Source organism: Panthera onca, chromosome A2 (assembly GCF_046562875.1).
Source record: "Panthera onca isolate mPanOnc1 chromosome A2, mPanOnc1 haplotype 2, whole genome shotgun sequence".
Lineage (NCBI taxonomy): Eukaryota > Metazoa > Chordata > Mammalia > Carnivora > Felidae > Panthera > Panthera onca.
Window position 1 is genome coordinate 155,772,056 of NC_138340.1, and position 23,627 is coordinate 155,795,682.

At 41.0% G+C, this 23,627-nt stretch overlaps 1 protein-coding gene across 15 annotated transcripts; it reads left to right on the forward strand.

Moving 5' to 3' along the window:
- Positions 1–354: 354 nt before the first annotated feature.
- Positions 355–19,722, forward strand: SSBP1 (single stranded DNA binding protein 1). 15 transcript variants are annotated; one of them, XR_013552391.2, is made up of 9 exons: positions 389–451; positions 1,110–1,176; positions 3,089–3,149; positions 3,738–3,878; positions 4,084–4,177; positions 5,868–5,956; positions 10,555–10,628; positions 13,804–13,886; positions 16,655–19,722. XR_013552391.2 is itself a non-coding variant. In XM_060633305.3 (8 exons), exons 2-7 carry the CDS (start codon positions 1,153–1,155, stop codon positions 10,596–10,598), a joined length of 453 nt encoding a protein of 150 aa, XP_060489288.1. In that variant the 5' UTR covers positions 389–451; positions 1,110–1,152; the 3' UTR covers positions 10,599–10,628; positions 11,945–19,722. The 15 variants fall into 15 exon arrangements, 13 of the variants coding, with proteins under 13 accessions (XP_060489284.1, XP_060489288.1, XP_060489289.1 ...); XR_013552386.2 differs by having other exon boundaries at positions 10,555–13,886; XM_060633305.3 differs by having other exon boundaries at positions 11,945–19,722.
- Positions 19,723–23,627: the final 3,905 nt, after the last annotated feature.

Consider the following 23,627-nt stretch of genomic DNA (forward strand, 5'->3'; position numbering starts at 1 on the left):
TTTTGTCACCCCCTTAATTTTTCGCTCTCAGCTCCTGCTCTACTTTTCTGGTTTCCTTACTGCTTTAGCAGGCCTGGACCTTTACAGTTTTTCCCAGGAACCAGCCATCCTTTGTTTCGTCTAACTCGCCCCCTCCTGGTCCAAGCTGGGAAGCTTGTCAAATAATTTCATTTCATTAGAAACTTCAAATCAGCTCCACTCACCACCCGGCGGCGTTGCTTCTCTGCTCCCTCCGGCAAAAAAAAGCTCCCGGAACTACCGCATTAAAGAGGCTTGCTTTCCGCGGCGCTAGCCGGAGCATTTCTACAGACGCACACCACAGACTTTCCGTTTTCTTAACCCTATCGCGTTGCTTGCGTCGCCTCTGTATCCGGAAGTGGTCACCTAGCTCGAGGTTAGTTCGGGCTAGAGCGTCCGGTGAGGGTGGAGGGAGCCGCGAGTTCTTTGCTAGGTGTGCGTGCAGCTCTTTGTGGTTCGGGTGGTGGTGCTGTGTCGGTGTCTTGGCTTTTCTCTTCGCACCCATGCGGAGGACCTCAGGGTTTTCTGTCACCTCCCTGTCCCTTTACGTTGTTGGTTGGGAGCGTCACCATTGAGAAAGGGCGCCCTCCCATCCCTGGCGGTGAGGCCGGGGAGTCCAGGGCTCTCCTTGGTCTTTGCTAATGGGTTTGGAGGCAGTAATTTTTGGAGCAACAAGTTTCGGATTTAAGTCCCTTGGTGACATTCTAATACTGAGCCCTTACCATGTGTTAGGAACTAACTTAGGAATGTTGGTTGTGGCAGTGAATAAGTCAGACAAAAATCCCTGCCCTAAGGGGCTTGCAATTTAAAGAAATTTGAAAAGTCGGTGGAATGCAAATGGAAATAAATCAGAAAATATTTTCTGTATGGTTTGGAGGAAGAGGAAGCCAAGGGGAATAAAAAAAAAAAAAAGACGGTAAAGCGTTTTGGGGGGTTGGGGGAGTCCTAAAATGTGCAGGGATGTTGATGTTTATGGTCGCAAGACCCACCGCATGAAAATTACGAACGCAGTTAGGCATTTAGGATTAGTGAATTTGTGCTCTTGCTATAAGATGCGTTTATTTCTCTCTCTCTCTCTCTCTCTTTTTCAGAGGAAGACCAAAGACTAGGTTGTAGGAAAAGCAAATAGAAGCCATGTTTCGGAGACCTGTATTACAGGTAATCACTTTTCCTTCTTAGTGTTCAGATGCCTTATTATCAACCATAGTGATCAGATTTCTACAGGCTTTTGACTGCAGAGGCAAAAGACCTTTGAGCCCACCTACTTTATGTGTACTCCTTTGATAGAGAGGATTGGGGGTAGATTTTACTTGTGTCAATAATGTTTACTAAAACAAAACAAAAATTTCCCACCAGTATATAATGGGAGTCATGACATTTTATTTTATTTTATTTTATTTTATTTTATTTTATTTTATTTTATTTAAAAATTTTTTAACGTTTTATTTATTTTTGAGACAGGGAGAGACAGAGCATGAACAGGGGAGGGTCAGAGAGAGGGAGACACAGAATCCAAAACGGGCTCCAGGCTCCGAGCTGTCAGCACAGAGCCCAACTCGGGGCTTGAACTCACCGACCGCGAGATCATGACCTGAGCCGAAGTCGGCCGCTTAACCAACTGAGCCACCCAGGCGCCCCTGTGGATCCTTTATAACACCTCTTACTCCCCATCCTGTTAAGACTAATGAAGAAGCTGTTGCTCTGTGAAACCTGTTCTCATCTCCCTCCCTCTACTATAGAATTAACTCTGTATTCTTGGATCCTCACTTTAACCTATACAGACTTTTAACGTTTTGCGTGTGTGTGTGTGTGTGTGTGTGTGTGTGTGTGTGTGTGTAAATGTGAAACAGAAAAGTTAACAACTGTCTTAATGCTTTAAGAAATCTTTAAAGCTAGATGTAAAAGTTAAGAATTTAATTTTAAAAATTATCCCAGTTAATTCTTTACCTATTTCTGTTTTTCTAGTAGGTCTTAATTTTTGTATGCCCACAATGAGACATATTATCCTATAAGACTGAGGAGCTCTGGCTCACCTCAGTACTTAAATTGGTACATTTCTGGAAGTATGACACAAGTTCTAGTTTGCTTGAGTCTTTGCTGTGTTATAACTCCATCTTTATTTCTTAACCACCTGCCGCCCCAAAACACAGTGGTAGGATTCCATAGTCAACAGTATTCCAGGAATGGCTGTCCATTTGGTTGGTGGATGTTTGCTTTTTATATTAACAGTGCTACCATATGATACCTGTTTCTCTGATGTAATGGTTAGCTCTCTGAACGTTGAAATCAGCAATGTGCCTGGTGACCTGTGCTCCCACCATGGCAGTAGCCCTTGAACAGAATGTCCTTAAGGAGGCAGCAGAGGGCGGCGGGAACAGTGGCAGCCTTGGTGTTGGATGGCCCTGGGTTCCAGGCATGACTTGCCAGTTACTTCCTGTAGGATTTTGGGCACGTTACTTAATCTCCCTAAGTTTCATTTTTTTCATCTCCAAAGTAGGGATAATTTTACACAGTGTATACATTTATTCTGAGGATTAATTTGTAAGAGGTAAAGCACTTAGCTGGTCTTCAGTAGTGATAGCTGCAAGATCATTGAATGCCGCCACCAGTTTGTGTCAGTTACTGCCTTCCTCTGACAGACTGACTTGAATAGTCCTATTTTTGTACCTTATCAGAGAATCAGATTTGTCTTAGACTTTTCTCTTTGGTCTATCAAAAGCATGAATTTTTCCAGCATATATATGATTTGACCTTTTTTTGCACAACTATGGAAGCACCATAATCAGGAGGGTTACCACGAAAGAACCAGGAGAGGATTCTAAATTAGCTTTCCTGGGCATGCCGTCTGGCTCTGTGTACCTTTGCGCTTCTGTAGTAGATTGGCCCTCAAGCATTTGCATGGTCCTCCTGGCACTGTGGTGGGGGGACACGTGAAGGGCACTGCTTGTGTTCTGGGCGTGAATGCTGTAGGACCTGTCAACCAAATGGTGACTGAGTGTGAGCAGGTCTTCTGTTTGGGTGTACCTTTCCCCCCAAATTAAAACCATTTCACTGATTTATTCCCCTTTAGGTGTTTCATCAGTTCGTAAGACATGAGTCTGAAATAGCCAGCAGCTTGGTTCTTGAAAGATGTAAGTAGTGGCTAATTTCCAAGTTTAAAGTATGTTGTTTGTTCTTAAATGTGTGGTAGAAGAGGTGCACTGGTTGCGTTACACGCAGGTAATCGTCATGCCTTTGGCTCCTTTTGGGCTCTCCACTCTTGGCCTTGCCCCATCAGGCTGCAGGGGCCTTCTAGAATCTCCTTGAGTCCTATCTGGTTATCTAATTCTTCCAAGGTCATGTGCTATTTGGCTGAGAGAGTGAAGCTTTGTGAAAGCTGTTCTTTCATGGAGTAGTCCTGTGTATTTATAAAGATTTTCAGATCTCAGATTTGTTTTTTTAACCATACGGTTTTTTTTTTAAAAAGGTATTTCAAAGAATTTAAGGTAAAGTAAAGAACTTAGTGTTTGTTTGTGGGCTACTTTCTCAAAAAATATTTTCTCCTTTCTTGCCAATCCTCTTTTCTCTCCGATACGGCCTTTACTTGTCCCTTCAACTTACCTTCTGAACGTGTAGAACTTGGGTTTTGCTCAATGCTGAGATTGAAATTGAAGTAATATTTGTAGCTGTTCCTCTTCTGTACTTTCTCTCAAGCTCCTTTTATTTGCACGTTGTTTCAGCTCTGAACCGTGTGCAGCTCCTTGGGCGAGTGGGTCAGGACCCCGTCATGAGACAGGTGGAAGGGAAGAACCCGGTCACAATATTTTCTCTAGCAACGAATGAGATGTGGCGGTCAGGGGAGAGTGAAGTATACCAAATGGGTGAGTATACAGACTGGGGTTTTAATTGTATCAGCAATAAATAGACATTATTCTCAGCTAATTAGATATGAGGTGCTTTTAGAAAGAATCTTCTCTGATTCTGTGTTTTTCTCTTCGAAATTGTGACGTTGGTTTTGCTGGGCATGTTGTCTTTTGGCATTGGTTTGGTCTGCTGGCGTTTATAACCACATTTTCTATTCTTGAGATTTAGGTGATGTCAGTCAAAAGACGACATGGCACAGAATATCAGTATTCCGACCAGGCCTCAGAGATGTGGCGTATCAGTATGTGAAAAAGGGGTAAGTTGAGAAAGAAGGATCTTACAGATTGAATGGTTTAAAAAAACTGGTAACCGGTGTTCTCAGGGAATGCCTACCTCCTTTATTCTAATAACTCTGTGTTAACTTGATACTTACTCAGAGCTTAGTGTTATATGCACGGTGTGTCGCTGTGTGTCTAATTCACAGATACATAGAACATGGTTTCGCTTGCTAAGAATTTATAATTTAGGCCAAATAACAGGTATACATAAACAGAAGCAGATGAGGCAAGAGAGAAGGCAAAGTGTACTGAGCACCGTATGAGCAGGTGCAACCCATGCTGTTAGGAGTTCCTATGCCGCCGCAGCCAGGGATCCCCACGGCGGGTGTCTTGCCTCTTGGCATCTGCATGGAGTCCTTAGTACAGGATCTGGAATGTGTGTAGCCTGGCACAGGTGAGGTATTATGGCAGTGTTCACAGCTGTTGTTTTATATTTGGTAATTTTAGTTCGGCTCCCTTTTGGAATGCTTAGTGTATAGATAAAAAGTGTCATCTCCAAACCCGTGGAAAGACAAAAGCGTATGTTGAACAGCAGTTGTATTCATAGTTAATATATTTAGAAATGTGCTAGTTCTATAGAAGTCAAATAGATTTCATGGAAAACAATTTCAGGAATAACTAAAGTTTCTGTTTCTTTTCAATAAATTGTGTTCCTTTTTTCCTATTTACTTTCTTAGTCCTTTATATGTGTACGAATAAATTTGTGCATCTACGCATACGTATAAATACAGGAAATTTCAAGGAAAATATCTGTTTGCGGTTTATGTGTATATTCGACACCCGATCATTTTACCAGTTTTGTCTCCTATATTATGCTTTTTTGGTAAGGGTAGACTCTGAAAATAAATGCTAGCATGCATTTTCTATCCTTTAAAATCAGAGTTATAGTTGTCTTCTAGTTCAGCCTTCTAAACAATGCAGAAATGGTCTTAGTGATTAAGTCTAAGTAAAATACTATGCCAGAACCTCTGTTTTGAATTTTAATGATCTGAGTCCCTGGAAAATAAATTCATGAACATGACTATGGAAAGGAATTGAAAAATAAGTGAAAATCAACAAATCTGTTAGGGGGTCAAAAATAAAAGGTGAAGAAAAATGGCAGATTGGAAGTCAGTCCCAGAGATTTAAAGGATGCCACTATGTTGCTCTTCCATTTCATGGTCTTTTAAAAAAAATTTTTTTTAAGAGGGGGAGAGAGAGCATGTGTGCACATGCACGCTCAAGCAGGGGAGGGGCAGAGGGAGAGAGAATCTCAAGTAGGCTGCATGCTCAACGAGGAGCCCAACGTGGGGCTTGATCCCACAATCCTGGGATCATGACCTGAGCCAAAATCAAGAGTCAAGATGCTCAACCAACTGAGCCATTTGGTGCGCCCCCCCTCCCCCATTTCATGGTCTTAAAGTCACTTTAGTTTTTACAACTTGAAGAACCACAGTCAGCTCAAGGCTGAGAACGTTGTCCTTCTTACCTAAATGTGTCAGGTCTGTGTGGACTTTGTTTTAGTACTCTTAATATTCCTAATTTTGAATGTTGAGATGCGGTGGCAAAAATGAGGTTATACTTGGTTCTGTATTCATCCTCAATGTGTACTTGTTCCTGCTCTCACCTGACTCTCTTTTCAAACAGATTAGAATCTCCGGACTGAAAAGTGAATTTTATTTTTATCAGGTCCCGTATCTATGTGGAAGGGAAAGTTGACTATGGTGAATACACAGATAAAAACAATGTGAGGCGACAGGCAACAACAATCATAGCTGGTAAGAAGCTTGTGGTAACAGCTGTTCCCTCTTCCCTCTTCCCTTTTAAAACGCTTGGCTTCTTATAAGTAACAGGGACTTTGGGTACAGATGCTGAGATGGTCAGGCAACTCACCGTGAGAATTGCTAGTGTGGCTCAGGGATTTGCTATGGTTTCTACAGTTCCTTCAGAAAATTCTCTCTGTGCTCACTTTCATTTCACAAGTAACTTTTGAGTAGAGTGTCTGTTGGTCCTTACTGTTTGAAGTAAAAAAAACTTTAGTGTCTGAGGACATGGCCTAAACAGGCAGTAGCCTGTGCCAAGGTAGAGTTACACCTCCGTGAGGGGCATTAGACATTTGTGCAGATTTATTGAGAACCTGCTCGGTGCTGAACATGATGATTTAAAAAAAATTTTTTTTTTAATGTTTATTTTTGAAAGAGAGATGGAGAGACAGAACGTGAATGGCGGAGGGACAGAGAGAGGAAGGGAGACACAGAATCCAAAGCAGGCTCTAGGCTCTGAGCTGTCAGCACAGAGCCCAATGCAGGGCTTGAACTCATGAACCGTGAGATCATGACCTGAGCTGAAGTCGGATGCTTAACTGACTGAGCCACCCCTGCACCCCAGAACATGATGATTTTTAAGTTCCTAAGAAAATGCAAACAATGTAGGAAACATGGACACACAAAGCTTAAAGATTAAGAAGATACCTCCTGGGGCGCCTGAGTGGCTCAGTCGGTTGGGTGTCCAACTTTGGCTTGGGTCGTGATCTCATGGTTCATGAGTTCTAGCCCTGCATTGGGCTCTTCTGCTGTCAGCGGAACCCACTTCCGATCCTCTGTCCTCATCTCTCCATGCCCGTCCCCTGCTCATGCTCTTGTGCTCTGTCTCTCTCAAAAATAAATCAAAACATTAAAAAGAAAAGAAAAAGGAAGATATCTCCTAGAGCAGAGTTTTCAAACTGTTTTGAAAATTCTACAAGAAGTTTGAAAAGATATAGTCCTTTTGGACATACGTAAGTTGACGTAAAAATTTTTTTTCAATAAGTTGTTACCCTGAAATGTATCAGTGGTTCTAAATACCATAGCAGTTTGATACTCATCATTTTTTTTAAAAAATTGAACAAGCTCTTAAGCATTTGGAAATTTTGTTATTTCTTGTTCTCCGAACTTGTTTTTCCATTTTCTCCTAAGAAAGGTATTTTAACATATATTGTACAATTCAGAACTTTTTATTATTCATTGTATTATGTTTGTAACAAAAATACATACCTAAATAGAAATTTTAAAATATTAAAAAATTATGTGATATTAAGGCTCTAAATGTTATATATTTTTTGATTGGGTTATCATTATAGTTGTTTTTAGAACATATGTGACCGAAACAATTTTAATATATAAATATGAAAACTGAAATTTTATTAGAAATACATTTTAAAAAAAAATTTTTTTTTTTTAGTTTATTTATTTTTGAGACAGAGAGAGACAGAGCATGAATGGGGGAGGGTCAGAGAGGGAGACACAGAATCTGAAACAGGCTCTGGGCTCCGAGCTGTCAGCACAGGGGCCCGATGCAGGGCTTGAACTCACGGACTGCGAGATAGTGACCTGAGCCGAAGTCGGCGCTCAACCGACTGAGCCACCCAGGCGCCCCAGAAATACATTTTTTAATGAGGGAGATGGTTCCTTTTCTTTTAACCTCTTGGAAAAATTAATAAGACAGTTGTTAAACGTTAATTTTGTTCTTTTGTTTGTTTTTATGGACATAAATACTGAGAAACCTAATTTTTTTTTTTTAATAAGTAGATGGGAATGAAAGAAAGTAATGTCTCAGTTTATGAACTTTTGAGATACGCCAATGTTAGACATCATTTAAAAATTGATTTTTTTAAATTATGGAAAACGTCAAACATACACAAATATAGAAAAGTAAAAAAAAGGAAATGTATCATTTGGCTTCAACAGTTACCAACTGATGACAAGTGTGATTTCTTCTATAGCCCCAACCCACTTTTCCTCCACTTGGATTATTATTATTTTTTTTTTTTATTAATTTTTTTTTTTTTTAACATTTATTTATTTTTGAGACAGAGAGCATTAACCGGGGAGGGTCAGAGAAAGAGGGAGACACAGAATCTGAAACAGGCTCCAGGCTCTGAGCTGTCAGCACAGAGCCTGATGCGGGGCTCGAACCCACGGACCGCGAGATCATGACCTGAGCCGAAGTCAGACGCTTAACCGACTGAGCCACCCAGGCGCCCCTACACTTGGATTATTTTGAAGTGAATCTCAGACATTATATTATTTCATCCATAAGTGTTTTCAATAGGTATATCTGAAAGATATGGATTCCTATTTAAGGCATAACTACTATGCTGTTATCACACCTAATATTAAGAAATTATTTAAATATTTTTACCAGACATCACAATGTTTAAATTTTTTTGATTGCTTAATAAATACGAGTCCATACACTATATTACATGGCTTATATCTTGAGTCTCTTTCTTATTTTTTTTAAGCAGCAAATTTCTTTTCTCATAATTCTGGAGGCGAGAACTCTTGAGAACTTAAGTCTCTTTTAATTGACAGATTTTCCTTTTATCGTTCTCTTTTACTTTGCTCCAGAGTTCATGTCTTAACCATATTGATAAGTTCTAATTTGTTGTAAATAATAGTCAAAAAATATATTCTCTTACTGGTTTCTTTGAATGTGTATTGACCTTGAAAACCAATATAATTATCTTTGTAACCTCATCAGACCTTAGATGAGGTCCTTTGTGACCGTTTTGCTTCCATAATTTCTTGAGTGTCTTGACAGTATTTCATTTCTGGATGCCCTAGTCTTCCTTGAGCCATGTCTCCAGAGATACCTACCTGTTCAAAATTTTTTTCTGGGGTGCCTGGGGGGCTTAGTTAAGTGTCCGACTCTTGATTTTGGCTCAGGTCATGATCTTAGGGTTGCGAGATTGAAACCCGTGTTGGGCTTCCCGCTAAGCTTCGAGTCTGCTTAAGATTCTCTCCCTTCTCCCTCTGCACCTCCCCTGCTTGCACACGCATGTGCATTCTCTCTCTCTCTCTAAAAAATAACAATAAAATAATAGACTTTTATGTGGAAACGGGGAAAACCAAACTTTCCTTCCTTCCTTGTTTCCTTCCTTCCTTCCTTTTTTCTTTCTTTCTTTCTCATTCTTTTTCTTTTCTTTTCTTTTCTTTTTTTTTCTTTCTTTTCTTTCCTTCCTTCCTTTCTTCCTTCGTTCTCCACACTGGGCATGGAGGCTTGTACTCACAGGTTTGAACTCACAATCCTGAGTTCAAGACCTTGAGATGGGATCAAGACTCAGATGCTTAATTAACCAGCTGAGCCACCCAGGATCCCCCAAACCAAACTTTCTAGTAAAATAATTGAATTTCTAAGTCTTTATCAGTTTTGTGTTTATTTTATCAATTATGTGTTTATTTAATACTTTCATGCTCTGTTGTAAACCAAAAGTGTGGGTAAACTTTGGACTGTGTGAATTATTCTGAACCAAACCAGCTACTCAGTAGAAACAGTTCAGATTACATGCCATTTTGTTTTCTTCTTGTAACTAGTATTCACCGCATGGGTGAGTTGATTGAGCTTTTAAAGTGAATTTATGGCTAGTAGTAAAAATGAATAGATGTTTAGTAACATTTGAATTGAAAGAAATAGAGTTTAAATTCGGTTGCTTGGTTTTGTAGGTTCATGTTTTTTCCTCCTAGGGATCCATGTCTAGAACTTAATCACCAGTGGATGGCACTCTTGCCATTTTACGCTGTGGTGTCTGTTCTAATCTCTTCTGAAATAACCGTTTTTTACCAAAATATTCTATTTTTAGAAGACTAGTCATAAATACTGTCATGTAATAGCCACTTTTTAAGTAATTTTAAAGTTACGAGTATCTAGATCTTTTCAAGTTATACAGGAAGTACTACTACTTTTCCTTTGCCTGTCCTGAACTAACTCTGTCTGGGACAACGTTTTAAGTGCAATGTCTGATGTTCTTGTATGAGAATGCTCTCTCTGTGATATGGAGTAGTAAAAGTTTTCCCAAGAATGAGTATATAAAAATCAGGGTGTTTTAAAATTTAAAACTAGAATGTCTTCTGTGTGAGTGTTGCAGCCTACTTAAAAAAATCAATAAATCTGTGTTTGCTAACAGGCCATATGTTGGACCTTGTCCTCTCTCTACCTCCAGCATGTGTAACATTGTGCCTTGGCCCTCTTGTGTGTGTGGATGTGCTGCCTGGTATGGCATCGATCAGAGCATTGCAAACTTTGAAATCGGTGACTAGTTCTTTTGTAGCAAGTTACTGCCAGGCAGTTATAACTGTGTTCAGGGAAGACAGGAACTATTACACGTCTTCCGACAAGGTCTGAGTTATTGAAAAATAGCTGAAGCCCAGCTTTTAGCTCCATTTTTGCCTGTTGTTTATGCCACTAATGAACACAGCAGGAGTTACTTCACATTTTGGGAATTTTTCTCAAGTCCTTTAGTTAACAGCATTTAAGTTTGTGTGTATTATAGAGGAGTGATTAATTGAGATGGAGAAAGAGTTCTGAAAATAATACTTATGTTTTGGCTTCTTTACAGATAATATTATATTTCTGAGTGACCAGACCAAAGAAAAGGCATAGAGTGGACGATTCTTCTTTGGCCATTGTTTGGTACGGTCTCATTTCCAAATCACGTATAGTCTTTATAGTTCCTAAGGACAAGAATTAAAATATTCTTTTATATAAAATGAGTAATAATACTTTTGACTGTTACTCCCCCTTGTCTCATAAACCTTGATAGCTAATTGTTTATTCTCTTAGGGATGGTTTCTGTGTACAAGAGTATAAAACAGATGAACTCGGGTTCATCTATGTTATGGCAAAAGGATAGGTGTCCTTTGGGATGGCCTCTTGCTTTTTATACACGCTTGTATTATAGTACTGATCCAGCCACTAAGTATTCTATGTCAGGCCTTTATCCCACGGTTGTGAATAATGATTTTCTTACTGTTTGGTGAGGACTGTTTCTTACTAAATGGCGAGGACTGTATGTTTTTTGTTTCCTGCACCTTAACCAGTGCTTGGCACAGAATAGGTACTCGATAAATGTTGACAGATGAATGATCCCAATGGGATATTAAGCTTCAGCCCAAACTGAAGGGGGTTGCTGAACAGGGGTTGGTATCTAACCTAAACCTAGCTTTAAGACTAACCTACTTTCTTCACATCTTTTGTTTTTGGACAGATTTCACTAGTAGCACTTATGAAATAGAGTTTATCAATAGTAGAGACCCAAAATATAAGTAGGGATGAACTAGTTCATTTCCAGGTGATGCCACAGGGGCTCTGGTTCCACTAGTTTCTGTCTTTCTAAGCCCCATTCTCTGTCCTTTTAGTCTCACCCAGAACTTGGGGGAGTCCCTTAAACAACCTTTGACATTGCCTCTGTAGGTTAGAGCCTGAGGTGTGGCATTTTCCTTTTATTTTTCCACCTGGTCTCTTGATGCACATACAAAGATCACTGTGTACACACGATTACTTTCATTATGAGATTCTGGAAATTACAGAGTACTAGTAATTTCCTAATAAGTATTACATAAGGTAAAGTCTGTTTTTCAGTGCCTCTTGTACTTTTTAGGTTTACATCAGACCTCCACAGGTCTGCTAGCTGGCTGTGCCTGTTTAGAATTGGCCACTGTCGAGCTGGTTGTCCAGTTCAAGTTGTAGCAGTCCCTCATTCTGTCTCGGCCACTCAGGCTCCAGCTTTGCCTCCAGCCCAGCCTGTTTTTTGGTGCCCTGGACTGCATGTCTTGTCCCCTGTGCCCGAGAGCAGGGTGCTGACTGTGGTTTAGGTCATGCTAGACTGTCACGGGTTCCCGGTTCACATGCTGCCTGATGGACCCACACCTGAGCCCCTTTTTGCACTTATGGTACAGTTGGGTCAGGGTAAAGATGGAATTCTTCAGCTTCTCTCTCTTCTTGTCTAGGAACAGTAGAAAAAGAATTGCCGTTTCCTCATATCAGCCGTCTTTTTTCCTGCAGCTGGGACCATTAATCAGTACATGAACTCTGCTTTGTGAGTTTATACGTTAAAACTGTCTGGTGATGTAGCCCTCACTTCTTTATGCCACATTCCTTAAGGAAAATGTAGATAAAATTGATCTTTGGGCAACTCTTCGTTAGCAAAAGCTGCTTTTATACTCCTTAAAAGTTGTGAGAAGTTCTGCAGATTAGTATACCTGTTTAAATAGTGTGATGAATCTGTGCTTTGGGAAGGTAATAGGTGAACAGACCAATTCAGTGACCAGCCCAGAGCAGCTCTGAGTCCAGGGCGCAGGGGCAGAAAGGTGCGCCCCGCCGGATCCCTGTGAGCCGAAGGCGTCGCCGCCCTCCCGCTGCAGGTTGCCTGGAAGGCTCTGAGGTTGGGCAGCAGGGCCTTCAGAGGCGGGCGTTCGGTGCAGAGGCCTCGGCACGAGGCTGATGGTGCGGATGTGAGGTCCGCAACTGGGCAGCTCCCAGAGCATGGACTCTGCCCTTCCCTTCCTCGGGCAGCCCTGGGTGCTGAGAACTCTTGTACCTCTCCCAAGCTGCTCTCGGAGTAGATGTGTGGAACCTGGTAGATTTAACAGTCGGTAGGGGTCTTGTAGCCCCACGTTTTGTGTCTTGCATTCCCTTTGTCATCTTCTCACGGTGTCAGGGAATATTCCTGTGGAAAACTGCCGTGTGACTTTGATTTTGGGATTCCACGTCGGGTGGGAAGATGAGTAGGATACACGGAGGTGTGGGAGAGAAGGTAGCAGCACGTGTGGTACTCTCCCATTTTTGAAAAAGAAGTAATAGATATGAATATATGTTTAGTAAAAGTCTGGGAGGAGAAACATCAAAAGGCTGTGATGATCTCTGGATAGGGGGATTATGTGTGAGTTTCCTTATTATTCTTACTGTTTTTTAGCCTTGAGCTTATATTACTTTTGACAATAAAAACCAAATAAACTGTTTTCACTTTTGGAAAACAAAAATCTTTCCGTTATTTCCAAGCCAGGCTGGCACTGCTGATTGACCTTCATTTAGTACTTACTGCTTCCTGTCCTAGAGGCGAACAAGATATCTTTCATGTATTTCCCTCCATTGTCTGCATCTTTGTAGTGCGTGCTCAGATACTTCACTTACCTTTTTTTCTCTTCTTTTTCTTTTCTTTTCCTCTTAATACGTGTATATAACCTACAACAATTGACTTTAAAGACCAACCCGTATGAGATCCACTGTTTGCTGTCAGTAGTTTTCAAAGAGTCATTCATTTCTTAAAAACGACTGGGCATTTGATCCAGAGACATCCAAAAATACCAAAGACATGTTTTTGTGGCTGTTTTGGGGATTTCTTGTCATTGCCAACTGGGTTGCAGCCTAACCTTTGCAGCTCAGGAGGAATTATTGGTGGTTTCCCTTTGTTCCCCAAAGAGATTGTGCAGTTCTTGAAGGTGGGCTTATCTTTTACTCAGACTACCCGTTTGTCCCTGTCCAGCTTAGCCTAGCAAAGTGACATTATAGGGCTTTCAAAATGTTTGGTTGGATTGCACTGAAACATTGACATGAAAATGAAGGCAGGCTCACTTATTTTTCTGTCAGGGTTTGCATTAAGTGCTGTGAAGCTTGGTGGGAGTAACAGCAAGCAAATCGTTGTAGAAAACTTCGTGAGTTACAGAGAAATCTCTTAGGGAAAACAATGACCATATTGAAGGCTGACCTTTTTGTGTATGTACTAGGTGCCAGGCCCTGAGCTCAGTGCTTTTTATCATTGTCTCATTTCACTATTACCCTAAGAGGTGGTATTATCCTGATTTTGCAGGTGAGGAAACCTGAAACTGCGTGGTTAAGTAACATGTCAAAGTCATGCAGCTTATAAGAGGCACAGCTGGAGTTTGAGTGTAGGTATGTGAAGTTTGCATTTTGTTCTCTGCCTACAGTCTGCTTCCCACTGCGTCCCACCTCCACTGGCCCAACTATCCAGAACCCCCACTGCTAACTTTTAGCCCTGCAGGGTGTGTCTAAGTCACCCTGGGAGTCCCACTACATCAGAGGTTTTGGCTGGGGTAGAATTAGGGAGAAATACCACCACCTCTTTATTCTTTCTCATTTTCAGTCTGATGATCCTATAGGAAAATAGATCACAGTCAATTTTTCTGCTAGGTTATCTTTACTGATTCCTCTTGATCCCTTGTTATCAAGCCATGTTTCTTTACTGGTTAAAGCAGGTTTATGGCGTCTCCTCCTTTCATTGTTCCTTCTAATTGTTTCCTTCCTACTGAGAGTTGAAACTGTCAGCAAGATTGTGCAAGAATTTGACAGGCTCACTTTTTAGAGAATGAGACTGTTGGCAGGCATCAACGGCGTTATACCCCCCCTCTCACTACTGTATATGTCCCTGTGCTGTTCCCACAGTCTGTGATAGGATGGTGTGTAGCTTTTTAGGTTGTCCCAAGTCATGCAGACACAATAATGAAATTTCTCTTTTTTGTCTGTACTCTTCATCCATTTGCTTTGGAGCTCAGGGTGGTGTTTGTCCATACAGGTCTACACCTTAACATTTTGCAGTTTTCCTGCCGCACCTGTCCTTTGAAAAGAAGGTGGTTTAACTTAATAGTTATGTTAGTCGCACAGCCTGGATTTGCTTCACTTACCACCTGAGTGACCTCTGCTGAGTTTCTTAACTTTCCCTGCCTCGGATTTTTTGTCGTTTTGTTTTCCTGTGAATAAAACAGGGATGATAGTAGTCCTACTTCATAAGCCTGCTAGGAGGAACACAACGAATAATACATGCTAACTGGTACATGCTAACTTGGTACATGCTAACTGAACCCAGTGCTCAGTGCCTACTGGCCATTATTACTGTTGTTTGTAGTTACTTTAAACAAGGCATATCCCTTTCAGTCACCATGCCCATCTCCCCAGTCTCACGGGACACTTCTGGGAGCCTGTAAACTTTAGATTAGTTTATTGTACTTGACCTTTCTTGTTGTTAATGTCTGTGGATTACTGAGAACGTAGTCCACTTTTGTAGTGTTTTTTGGTTTGCTTCTAATCTTCCGTGGCTATTTACAGTTAATCTGAGCATCTTTTTAAACTTAAAAGTCACTTGGGCACCTGCTTTAAACCTTGCAAGCATACAGGCCTGGATATAGGGATAAATATAACAGGATTACTGCATTGAAGGGGCTCACAATCTAGGATGATGGGGGCTGGATGGGGAGGACAGAGGCAGGAGCCTGTGTACAAAGCGTGCTGTGGTAGGAGTAGTCTAGTGATGGTAGAAATAAAGTCCTGTGGACACAGATGAGAATAGTTATTAGATTAGTTTTCAGCAGAGGAAACAGCATGAACAAAGGTCCAGAAACATAAAAGCATATGGATCCGTGAAAGATAAAACATGAAAAAGGGGTTGGGGCTGGATCATAAAGAGCCTTGAAAGCTTACAGAGGACTTTGGCAATGGGGAGCTGCATGTTTTGAAATGGACGTATCAGAACTGTGCTTGAGAAAGAAGTGAAGGCCTGTGAAGGGTTAGAAGTGGGGAAAGCTTGCAGGCCGTTAGGAAGCTCCTGCAAGAGCCTCGAAAGGTTAGCAGAGTGTGCATTACAGGGGACATGTGGAGAGTTTGGGGTTCACGTTGGTTCGTTCACTGTGCAACAGTTATGTGCCAGATCCCGTGCTGCGCTCCAGGTTAGGGATACTGAGAGCATGGAACTCCTGTCCAGGACACCCTGGGGACAGTAGGTGCTGGTGGGAAGAGAAGGGCCACGAAGAGATCATTCTGAAGCTGCTCGGGCAGCTGTGTGGATAGTGACGTTTTGTTTCTGAGACTAAGAAACATGAACGTGGGAACAGGTGTGAGAAGAGGGAAGATCAGGAGTAGTTCTGAACATAGTTGAGTTGTAGACTTCCTGGCTTCTATTTGATGATTAACGAGTGGAGCTCAGAAGAGAAGTTGAGACGAGGGACTCTTTTTCTTCTGCCAAACACATTTTAAGCATATTTTGTGAGATAACAAATGTTGCCAAGATTCCAGCTTTCTGCTGTGGAAAACCGTATCGTGGGAGAGGTTTCCAGTGGCTTACCCATTTTACAATGTAGGTGGGATTTGTGTTAATCCGGTGTGGTAAGATGACAGACATAAAGAAACTGTCTTGAAAGAGGAGTTTATTCTAGTTGCCAAGAGGAGGGCACATGCCACACCACTAGAGCCACCGGGGGAGCCCCAGGGCAGGCCTAAAGCTTTTATTGTGATTTTCGTGGGACGAATGATTTTCACCAGGCTTCGGGCCGAAGGGGGGGGTCTCTAGTTGTCTGGTACCTTTGAGCAGAGAAACAGTGTTCTGGACTGCAGGAGCCTGATAAAAGGAGGCTGATGGCAGGTATGGAATCAGGATCGGTTGGTTTGCATATGAAAGACATGCTCTTGGGCAAGTGTTTACTATTTCCAGGAATTAGCTAATGTTGGGAAGGAGTTAGTTCCTCCCAAGGTCTGCCAGACTCCAGGATGTCAAAGGATAATAAAATACAGAAAATAAGAAACATGATGAATACACTGCCCAATATCCAGTATTATCCTTTCTACAGAACCCATTAATTTACAGAGCCCATGTTTTATTGGGGGTGACAGTGTGCACAGCTGAAATACTGCATTCCTGTTCTCCTTTGCAGTTAACTGTTGCTAAGGGGGTAGAAGCAGACGCCATTTGGTGGTGCTTCCAGGAAAGCTCCTTAAATGATTAGCTCTGTTGGGAGGCTCATCCTTTGTGCTTCTCCAGACCCTCACCTGGCTTTTTCTGGTCTGAAATGTGGACATGATGGCTGAGAATCTCCAGTAGCCATTTTAGACCACAAGACTATCTGCAGGATGGAAGATGGAAGAGGCTGGAGTCCGTGATGACCATGGAGCCACCATCGCGGTCCTGGACAGTCTACCTCTGGACTTCTTTGGGAGACACAAATAAATCTCTACCTTGTTTAAGCCACTTATTTGTGCTTTGCATTTGAACCTAATTCTTACTAATTCACACATTCTTTATCTCCGTATACACAATTCATTACTTCAGTTCTTTCTCTTCTAAGACCGTTCACTACTGGTAGAAGTAAAATATCACCTCTACTGCCACAGTCTCTCAGACTTTTAACCTAGGTCTCATTCTTAATTTGGGGAGGGACTGGGACATAAAATGTACGCGGATCCTTAGCAAATACCTTAAAAAGGGTAAATACAAACTTTTTTTTCATCAAATAGTTTAATTTTGCCTGAAGCCTGAAATGAGGACCCTTAGTTAACAGCCCCTTGTTTACTAAAGTAGCACGTAAATAAGAACAGAAGTACTGACCTTCTGCTTCTCCTGGCAGTATAGCAGACGAGCTAATCTGGAGTGAGGAGGTGTCCCACTGCAAAATAACCAGATCCTAAGTATGACATAGTTTTTATTGCATTCTAGGGAATCTAAGTTCGGGCCGCCATAACAAAATACCATAGAGTGGGTGATTTAAACAACAGACGTTTTGCGATTCTGGAGGCTAGAAGTCTCAGAACGGGGTGCAGGATGGTTGGTTTCCTGGGAGGCCCGTGTTGCTGGCTTACAAGTGGCTACCACCTCACCGTGTCCTCACATGGCCTCCTATTTGTGCTGGCAGAGCGTGGACTCTCTGGTGTCTCTTATAAGGACACTAATGCAGTTGTGTCAGGGCCCCACCCTTATAGCCTGGGTTCACTTTATCTTCTTACTGGCCCTATCTCAAAATGTAGTCACATTGGGGATTAGACTTCTATATGTGAATGTTGAGTGGACACAGTTCAATCTGTAGCATTGGGCTTGCAGGAAGAAAGGGACTTCTTCAAGTGACAGGTTCTAAACTAAACGGAAACAAGCATAAGTAGGCGACACACTGAAAAAAGGGAGTTCCCTGATGACATGCTAATACTGACATCGTGGTTTGGAGATAAAAACAAAGGATATGTGTCAAAGGTGTGCCTCAAACAGACTTGAAATTAGAAGAGGATTTTTCGTAAAATGAAAAAGGCAAGGATGTCTTATCACTACTTCTCTTGGACAGGTTGTTTGTACTGAGGCTTTAGCAAGCATAGTTGGGAAGGAAAGAAAACGTATTAAGATGGAAAGGAAGAAAGTTACAAATGCCGTGATTACACAGAAACCATGAAAGAAAAGAATCTGTAGATGAATAATTAAAAGTTGCTGGAAATAAGATCAGTTTACAAAAGTCAACTGCAAACAACAGTGAAGATGCCATGTACAAGAGCATCAGAAAATGAGTCTTCCAAGAGTGTGGTCTCTGTGGAGCACATTATGAAACTTGATTGAAATACATTAAAAGAAGACTAAACACATTGGTAAATCATGTTTATTGTAAGCATCAATCATGTAAAGATCTCAACCCTCCCCCACATTGATGTTACAGATCAAAACAAAAATTCCCAGTTTCTTGGGGACAACTGGACAAGTTGACTCTAAAGATGTGTTGATTCGCAAAGGTCCAAGATCACACAACATACTTCTGAAGAAGAGTGAGATGGGGGACTTGCTCTGCCAGTTGGCAAGCCTTTTTAGAGTGAAAGCTATAGTGATAAAAAACTGTTCTATGGATACAGGAATAAACAGGGCAGTGGTGTAGCAAAGAGAACCCAGAAACAGACCATGCACATGTAGAAAAGGATAAAAGTGGCATAGATCAGTGGGTCTAGATTGTTTCAATTATGCCAGGGAGATTTGTTATCCATGCAGAAGAAAATGAAATCAGATATGTACACCTTATGCAAAGATCAATTCTTGGTGATTTAAAGACATATGTGAAAGGCAAAATGTTAAAAATTTTGGAAGAAACTATAATACAATGTCTTTATGATCTGGTGGCATAGAAATTTTCTCTTTTAAACAAAAATGTAAATACAGAGAAGAGGGATACATTTAACTGTTAAAAATAACTTGTTTATAGAAAGTCACTGGAAAGAAAGCAAAATGACAAGTCACAAACTGGAGAGAAGATATTTGCAATCATATAACTGAAATATAACTTAGAATATATAAGGGTTACAAAGCAAAAAAAAAATACGATCTAGAATATAGGAAGGCCTACAAAGCAACAAGGAGACAACAGGTTAGAAAAATGGGCAAAGACACAGAGCCTGTGAAATATAAATAATCCATTCATATGTGAAAAAGTGGTCAACTTCATTAATAAGGAAAACCACTTGCAATGTTGTGGATGGGGCTAGAGTGTATTATGCTAAGTGAAATAAGTCAGAGAAAGACAAATACCATATGATCTCACTCATATATAGGAAGGGGGAAAAGAAAAAAAAGGGAAACAAGCCGTAAGAAACGCTTAATGATAGAGAACAAATGGTTGCTGGAGGGAGGTGGGTGCAGGATGGGCTGGATGGGTGATGGGGATTCAAGAGGGCACTTGTGATGAACATTGGTTGTTGTATGTAAGTGATGAATCACTGAATTCTACTCTAGAACTGCTATTGCACTGTATGTTAACTAAAACTGAAACAAAATGTTTACACATATATTGTATATTAAATGCACTTATTGTATTCTCAATTGTTTACTTTCCACTTGACTCTCCATATGGCTTGTCAGGCCTGTAGTTTCTTGTTCTTTCCACCTTGTTTTGATTTCCTACCTTCCCAATATGTTAACTTAAACATTAAATGTACTTCCAATATTTGAAAAAATAAATAAAAATAATCACGGAAATGCAAACCAGAAGCTGCAATGAGATTTCATTTTAAGCCCTCCACACTCGCAAATGAAAACACATTTGACAGAACAGGGTGTGAGGGAGGATATTGTATACCAGTGGAAACTTACGTGCTGGTGGGGAGAGGGTAAATTGGCAACTCCTTTTCAGAAAACATTTTGGCATTAATTTGTGTTGAAATTTCATGTAGTTATTTCATCTTTAAAAAAATTTTTTTTAACATTTATTTTTGAGAGACAGAGTGAGACAGAGCATGAGTGAGGCAGACAGAGAGGGGGGACACAGAATCGGAAGCAGGCTCCAGGCTCTGAGCGGTCAGCACAGAGCCTGACATGGGGCTCGAACTTACAGACCGTGAGATCATGACCCGAGCCGAAGATGGACACCCAACTGACTGAGCCGAGGCGCCCCTGTAGTTATTCCATCTTTAAGGTACACCTATAGGAAGCTCTTGCCCCTGTGGCCCAAGAAACCTGTCCAAAGGTGTTCTTAGCAATAATGTACATAATAGCACAATCAGCAAGCCAGAGAATGGGTAAATAAATGCACACAGGATGGAATGCAGCTGTGTAAATGAGTTAACAGCTATTCCAGTAACAAAAATAACTTTTAGAAACAATGTTGAGTCAGTGGCAGTTAAAAAATTAATCTAAAACTTGAGCTAAAAAAATAAGCTAGCTTTAGAAAACTTATTTTTTCAATATATATTTACCGAAGTTTTGCTGTGTGTCAAGGTCTGCGCCTAGGGCCTGACGGTTCAGTGAGGAAAGCACTGATATGGGGGAATTGTTAATAGTTACTTGGAGTGACAGGCACGTGCCAGGATTGTCCTAGACAACCTGGGAAATACCATTCTTCTTGTAGGAGTTTTATATAGCAATGAGAAAAGTCCAAAAAATAATTCTAGGACTTCAATCTAGGTTGTCGGGACCACAAGCTAGCTGGGAAAAGGCTTTCTTTCACTTCTCCCACCTGAAAGTGCTTCGCATAAGCTCAGTTGCCACGGAACTGTTGACTCTAACACCAGCGGGAGCTATAACGTCCTGTGGGCTCCGAGTCTGCGTGTGTCGGCCCGCTGTTTTCTCAGACAACTCTTGTAAATAGCTGGCTTCCCAAATCCAGATTTTCTGGCACTAAGACTGTTTCTTTTCCTACTGACAAAGTTGTTTTCACACTGTTATTACAAGAATTGTGAGAACGGCAGGGAGGGTGAGACACCTCCATTGGCATACGAAAGTACACTGCTAACCGAACTGTGCTCCGTGTAATCATAGGAGGATGAAGAGGAGCCATGCTTTTATTTCTGGTGTTGATAGGAGTTTTCTCTTACTCCAGTAAAGCCTGTTCTTTAACTCAGACCATATGATATGGCAGAAATTATCGTGAGTCCTGATGCATGCAAGAGGACATGCAGAAGAGATTCTCAGTGTGCGATATGAGGAGTTTATATTTTGCGATAGTTGCACTGGAAAACCATTGAAGTGTTTCAAGTAGTGGAGTGCAATGATCTGATTTACATTTTAAAGTCATTCTTGTGGCTCTATGGAGAATCTGTTACAGAGGAAAAGATGAGAAGTGGAGAATGAGTTAGAGAGAGAGACCGTGAGTGGGGAAAGGCCAGAGAGAGAGGGAGGAAGACACAGAATCCGAAGTAGGCTCCAGGCTCTGAGCTGTCAACACAGAACCCGACATGGGCTCGAATTCACAGCCGTGAGATCAGGACCTGATCTGAAGTCGGGAGCTCAACGGATTGAGCCACTCAGGCGCCCCCAGGATACGTTTTGTGATTACAATGGAGACATCATTGATAGATTGATGTGGGAGAGAATCAAGTTAATCCTTAGGCGGTGCCTGATTTGAGCAATTGGGTGGATGATGTTGCCATTTGCTGAAATAGGGAGGATTGAGGGTAAGAGATAGTTTTGTTTTGTTTTTTTAATGAGAGTAAATTGAGAGTTTTATTTTGGACATGTTAAATTTGAGATGTCTGTGATAGTGTCAAGTAAAGTTATATAGGTGGATATGGGAGTATATAGCTCAGAAGAGTGTATGGCATGAAGATGTACATTTTGGACTTAACAATTTAGGATTTTTTAAAAAGCTTATGTCTATTTATAGTGAGAGAGGGAAAGAGAGAGAGTGGGAGAGCACAAGTGGGTTAAGAGCAGAGAAAGAGGGAGACAGTGCAAATCCCAAGTAGGCCCCATGCTGTCAGTATGGGACCTCATCAAGATAAAAAGCTTCTGCACAGCAAAGGAAACAATCAGCAAAACTAAAAGGCAACCAACGGAATGGGAGAAGATATTTGCAAATGACATATCAGATAAGGGGTTAGTATCCAAAACCTATAAAGAACTTATCAAGCTCAACACCCAAAAAACAAATAATCCAGTGAAGAAATGGGCAAAAGACATGAATAGACACTTCTCCAAAGAAGAGATCCAGATGGCCAACAGACACATGAAAAAATGTTCAATGTCACTCATCATCAGGGAAATAAAAATCAAAACCACAATGAGATACCACCTCACACCTGTCAGAATGGCTAACATTAACAATGCAGGTAATAATAGATGTTGGCAAGGTTGCAGAAACAGAGGATCTCTTTTGCACTGCTGGTTATAATGCAAAATGATGCAGCCACTCTGGAAAACAGTATGGAGGTTCCTCAAAGAATTAAAAATAGAACTGCCCTACGACCCAGCAATTGCACTACTAGGTATTTATCCAAGGGATACAGGTGTGCTGTTTTGAAGGGGCACATGTACCCCCATGTTTATAGCAGCTCTATCAACAATAGCCAAAGTATGGAAAGAGCCCAAATGTCATTGACAGATGAATGGATAAGGAAGATGTGGTTTATGTATACAATGAAGTATTACTCAGCAATCAAAAAGAATGAAATCTTGCCCTTTGCAACTACGTGGATGGAACTAGAGGGTATTATACTAAGTGAAATTAGTCAGAGAAAGACAAATATCATATGATTTCAGTCATGTGGAATTTAAGATACAAAACAGATGAACATAAGGGAAGGGAAGCAAAAATAATATAAAAACAGGGAGGGGGACAAACCATAAGAGACTCTTAAATACAGAGAACAAACTGTGGGTTGCTGGAGGGATTGTGGTTGGGGGGATGGGCTAAATGGGGCATTAAGGAAGGGCATTAAGGGGCATTAAGGAAGACACTTGTTGGCATGAGCACTGGGTGTTATAGATAGGTGATGAATCACTGGAATCTACTGAAATCATTGCACTATATGCTAACTAACTTGGATGTAAAATAAATAAATAAATAAACAAATAAACAAATAAAATATCAGAGTGCCACACATGTTGAAAGGGGAAACATCATTTTGTGACTCCTTTGTGTTCTGAGTATAATATGTATATATATAATATACGTATATATGTATGTATATAGATAGGTAGATATTTATAAAGCCATATAGAAAGTACTAATGCTGGCCATGGTCAAAATTTGTAAGGCATTGCTTTACATAAATAAGGCTTCTTGGGTCAAAGAGGTTGTCTGTGATTTCTGTCACCCTGAACTATTGTTGACGTATTGATACAGTAATCATGCACCCTGAGTGAATAGGTTATATGCTATAATTCATTATTGTTATTCAAATACTCGGGTAGTTAAGAATTTCTGATGATCTGGCTCACTATGGAAGAACTTGGAGCCTCCTCATGTAAGGCATACTCCAACAGGCACACCTTTTAATTCTAATCCAGGACCAGTGGCCCTGAACTTTCTCTACTTCATGCACTTAACTCTCCCTCCAGCGTGACTTTGATAGTGCCTTCTGGTGGAATTCTGATCTCTGTGTGTGTCCCTGGGTCCTCCTCCCCAGGAATAAGACTTCTCACTCTTCGGAGTGATTCTGTGTGACTCTTCT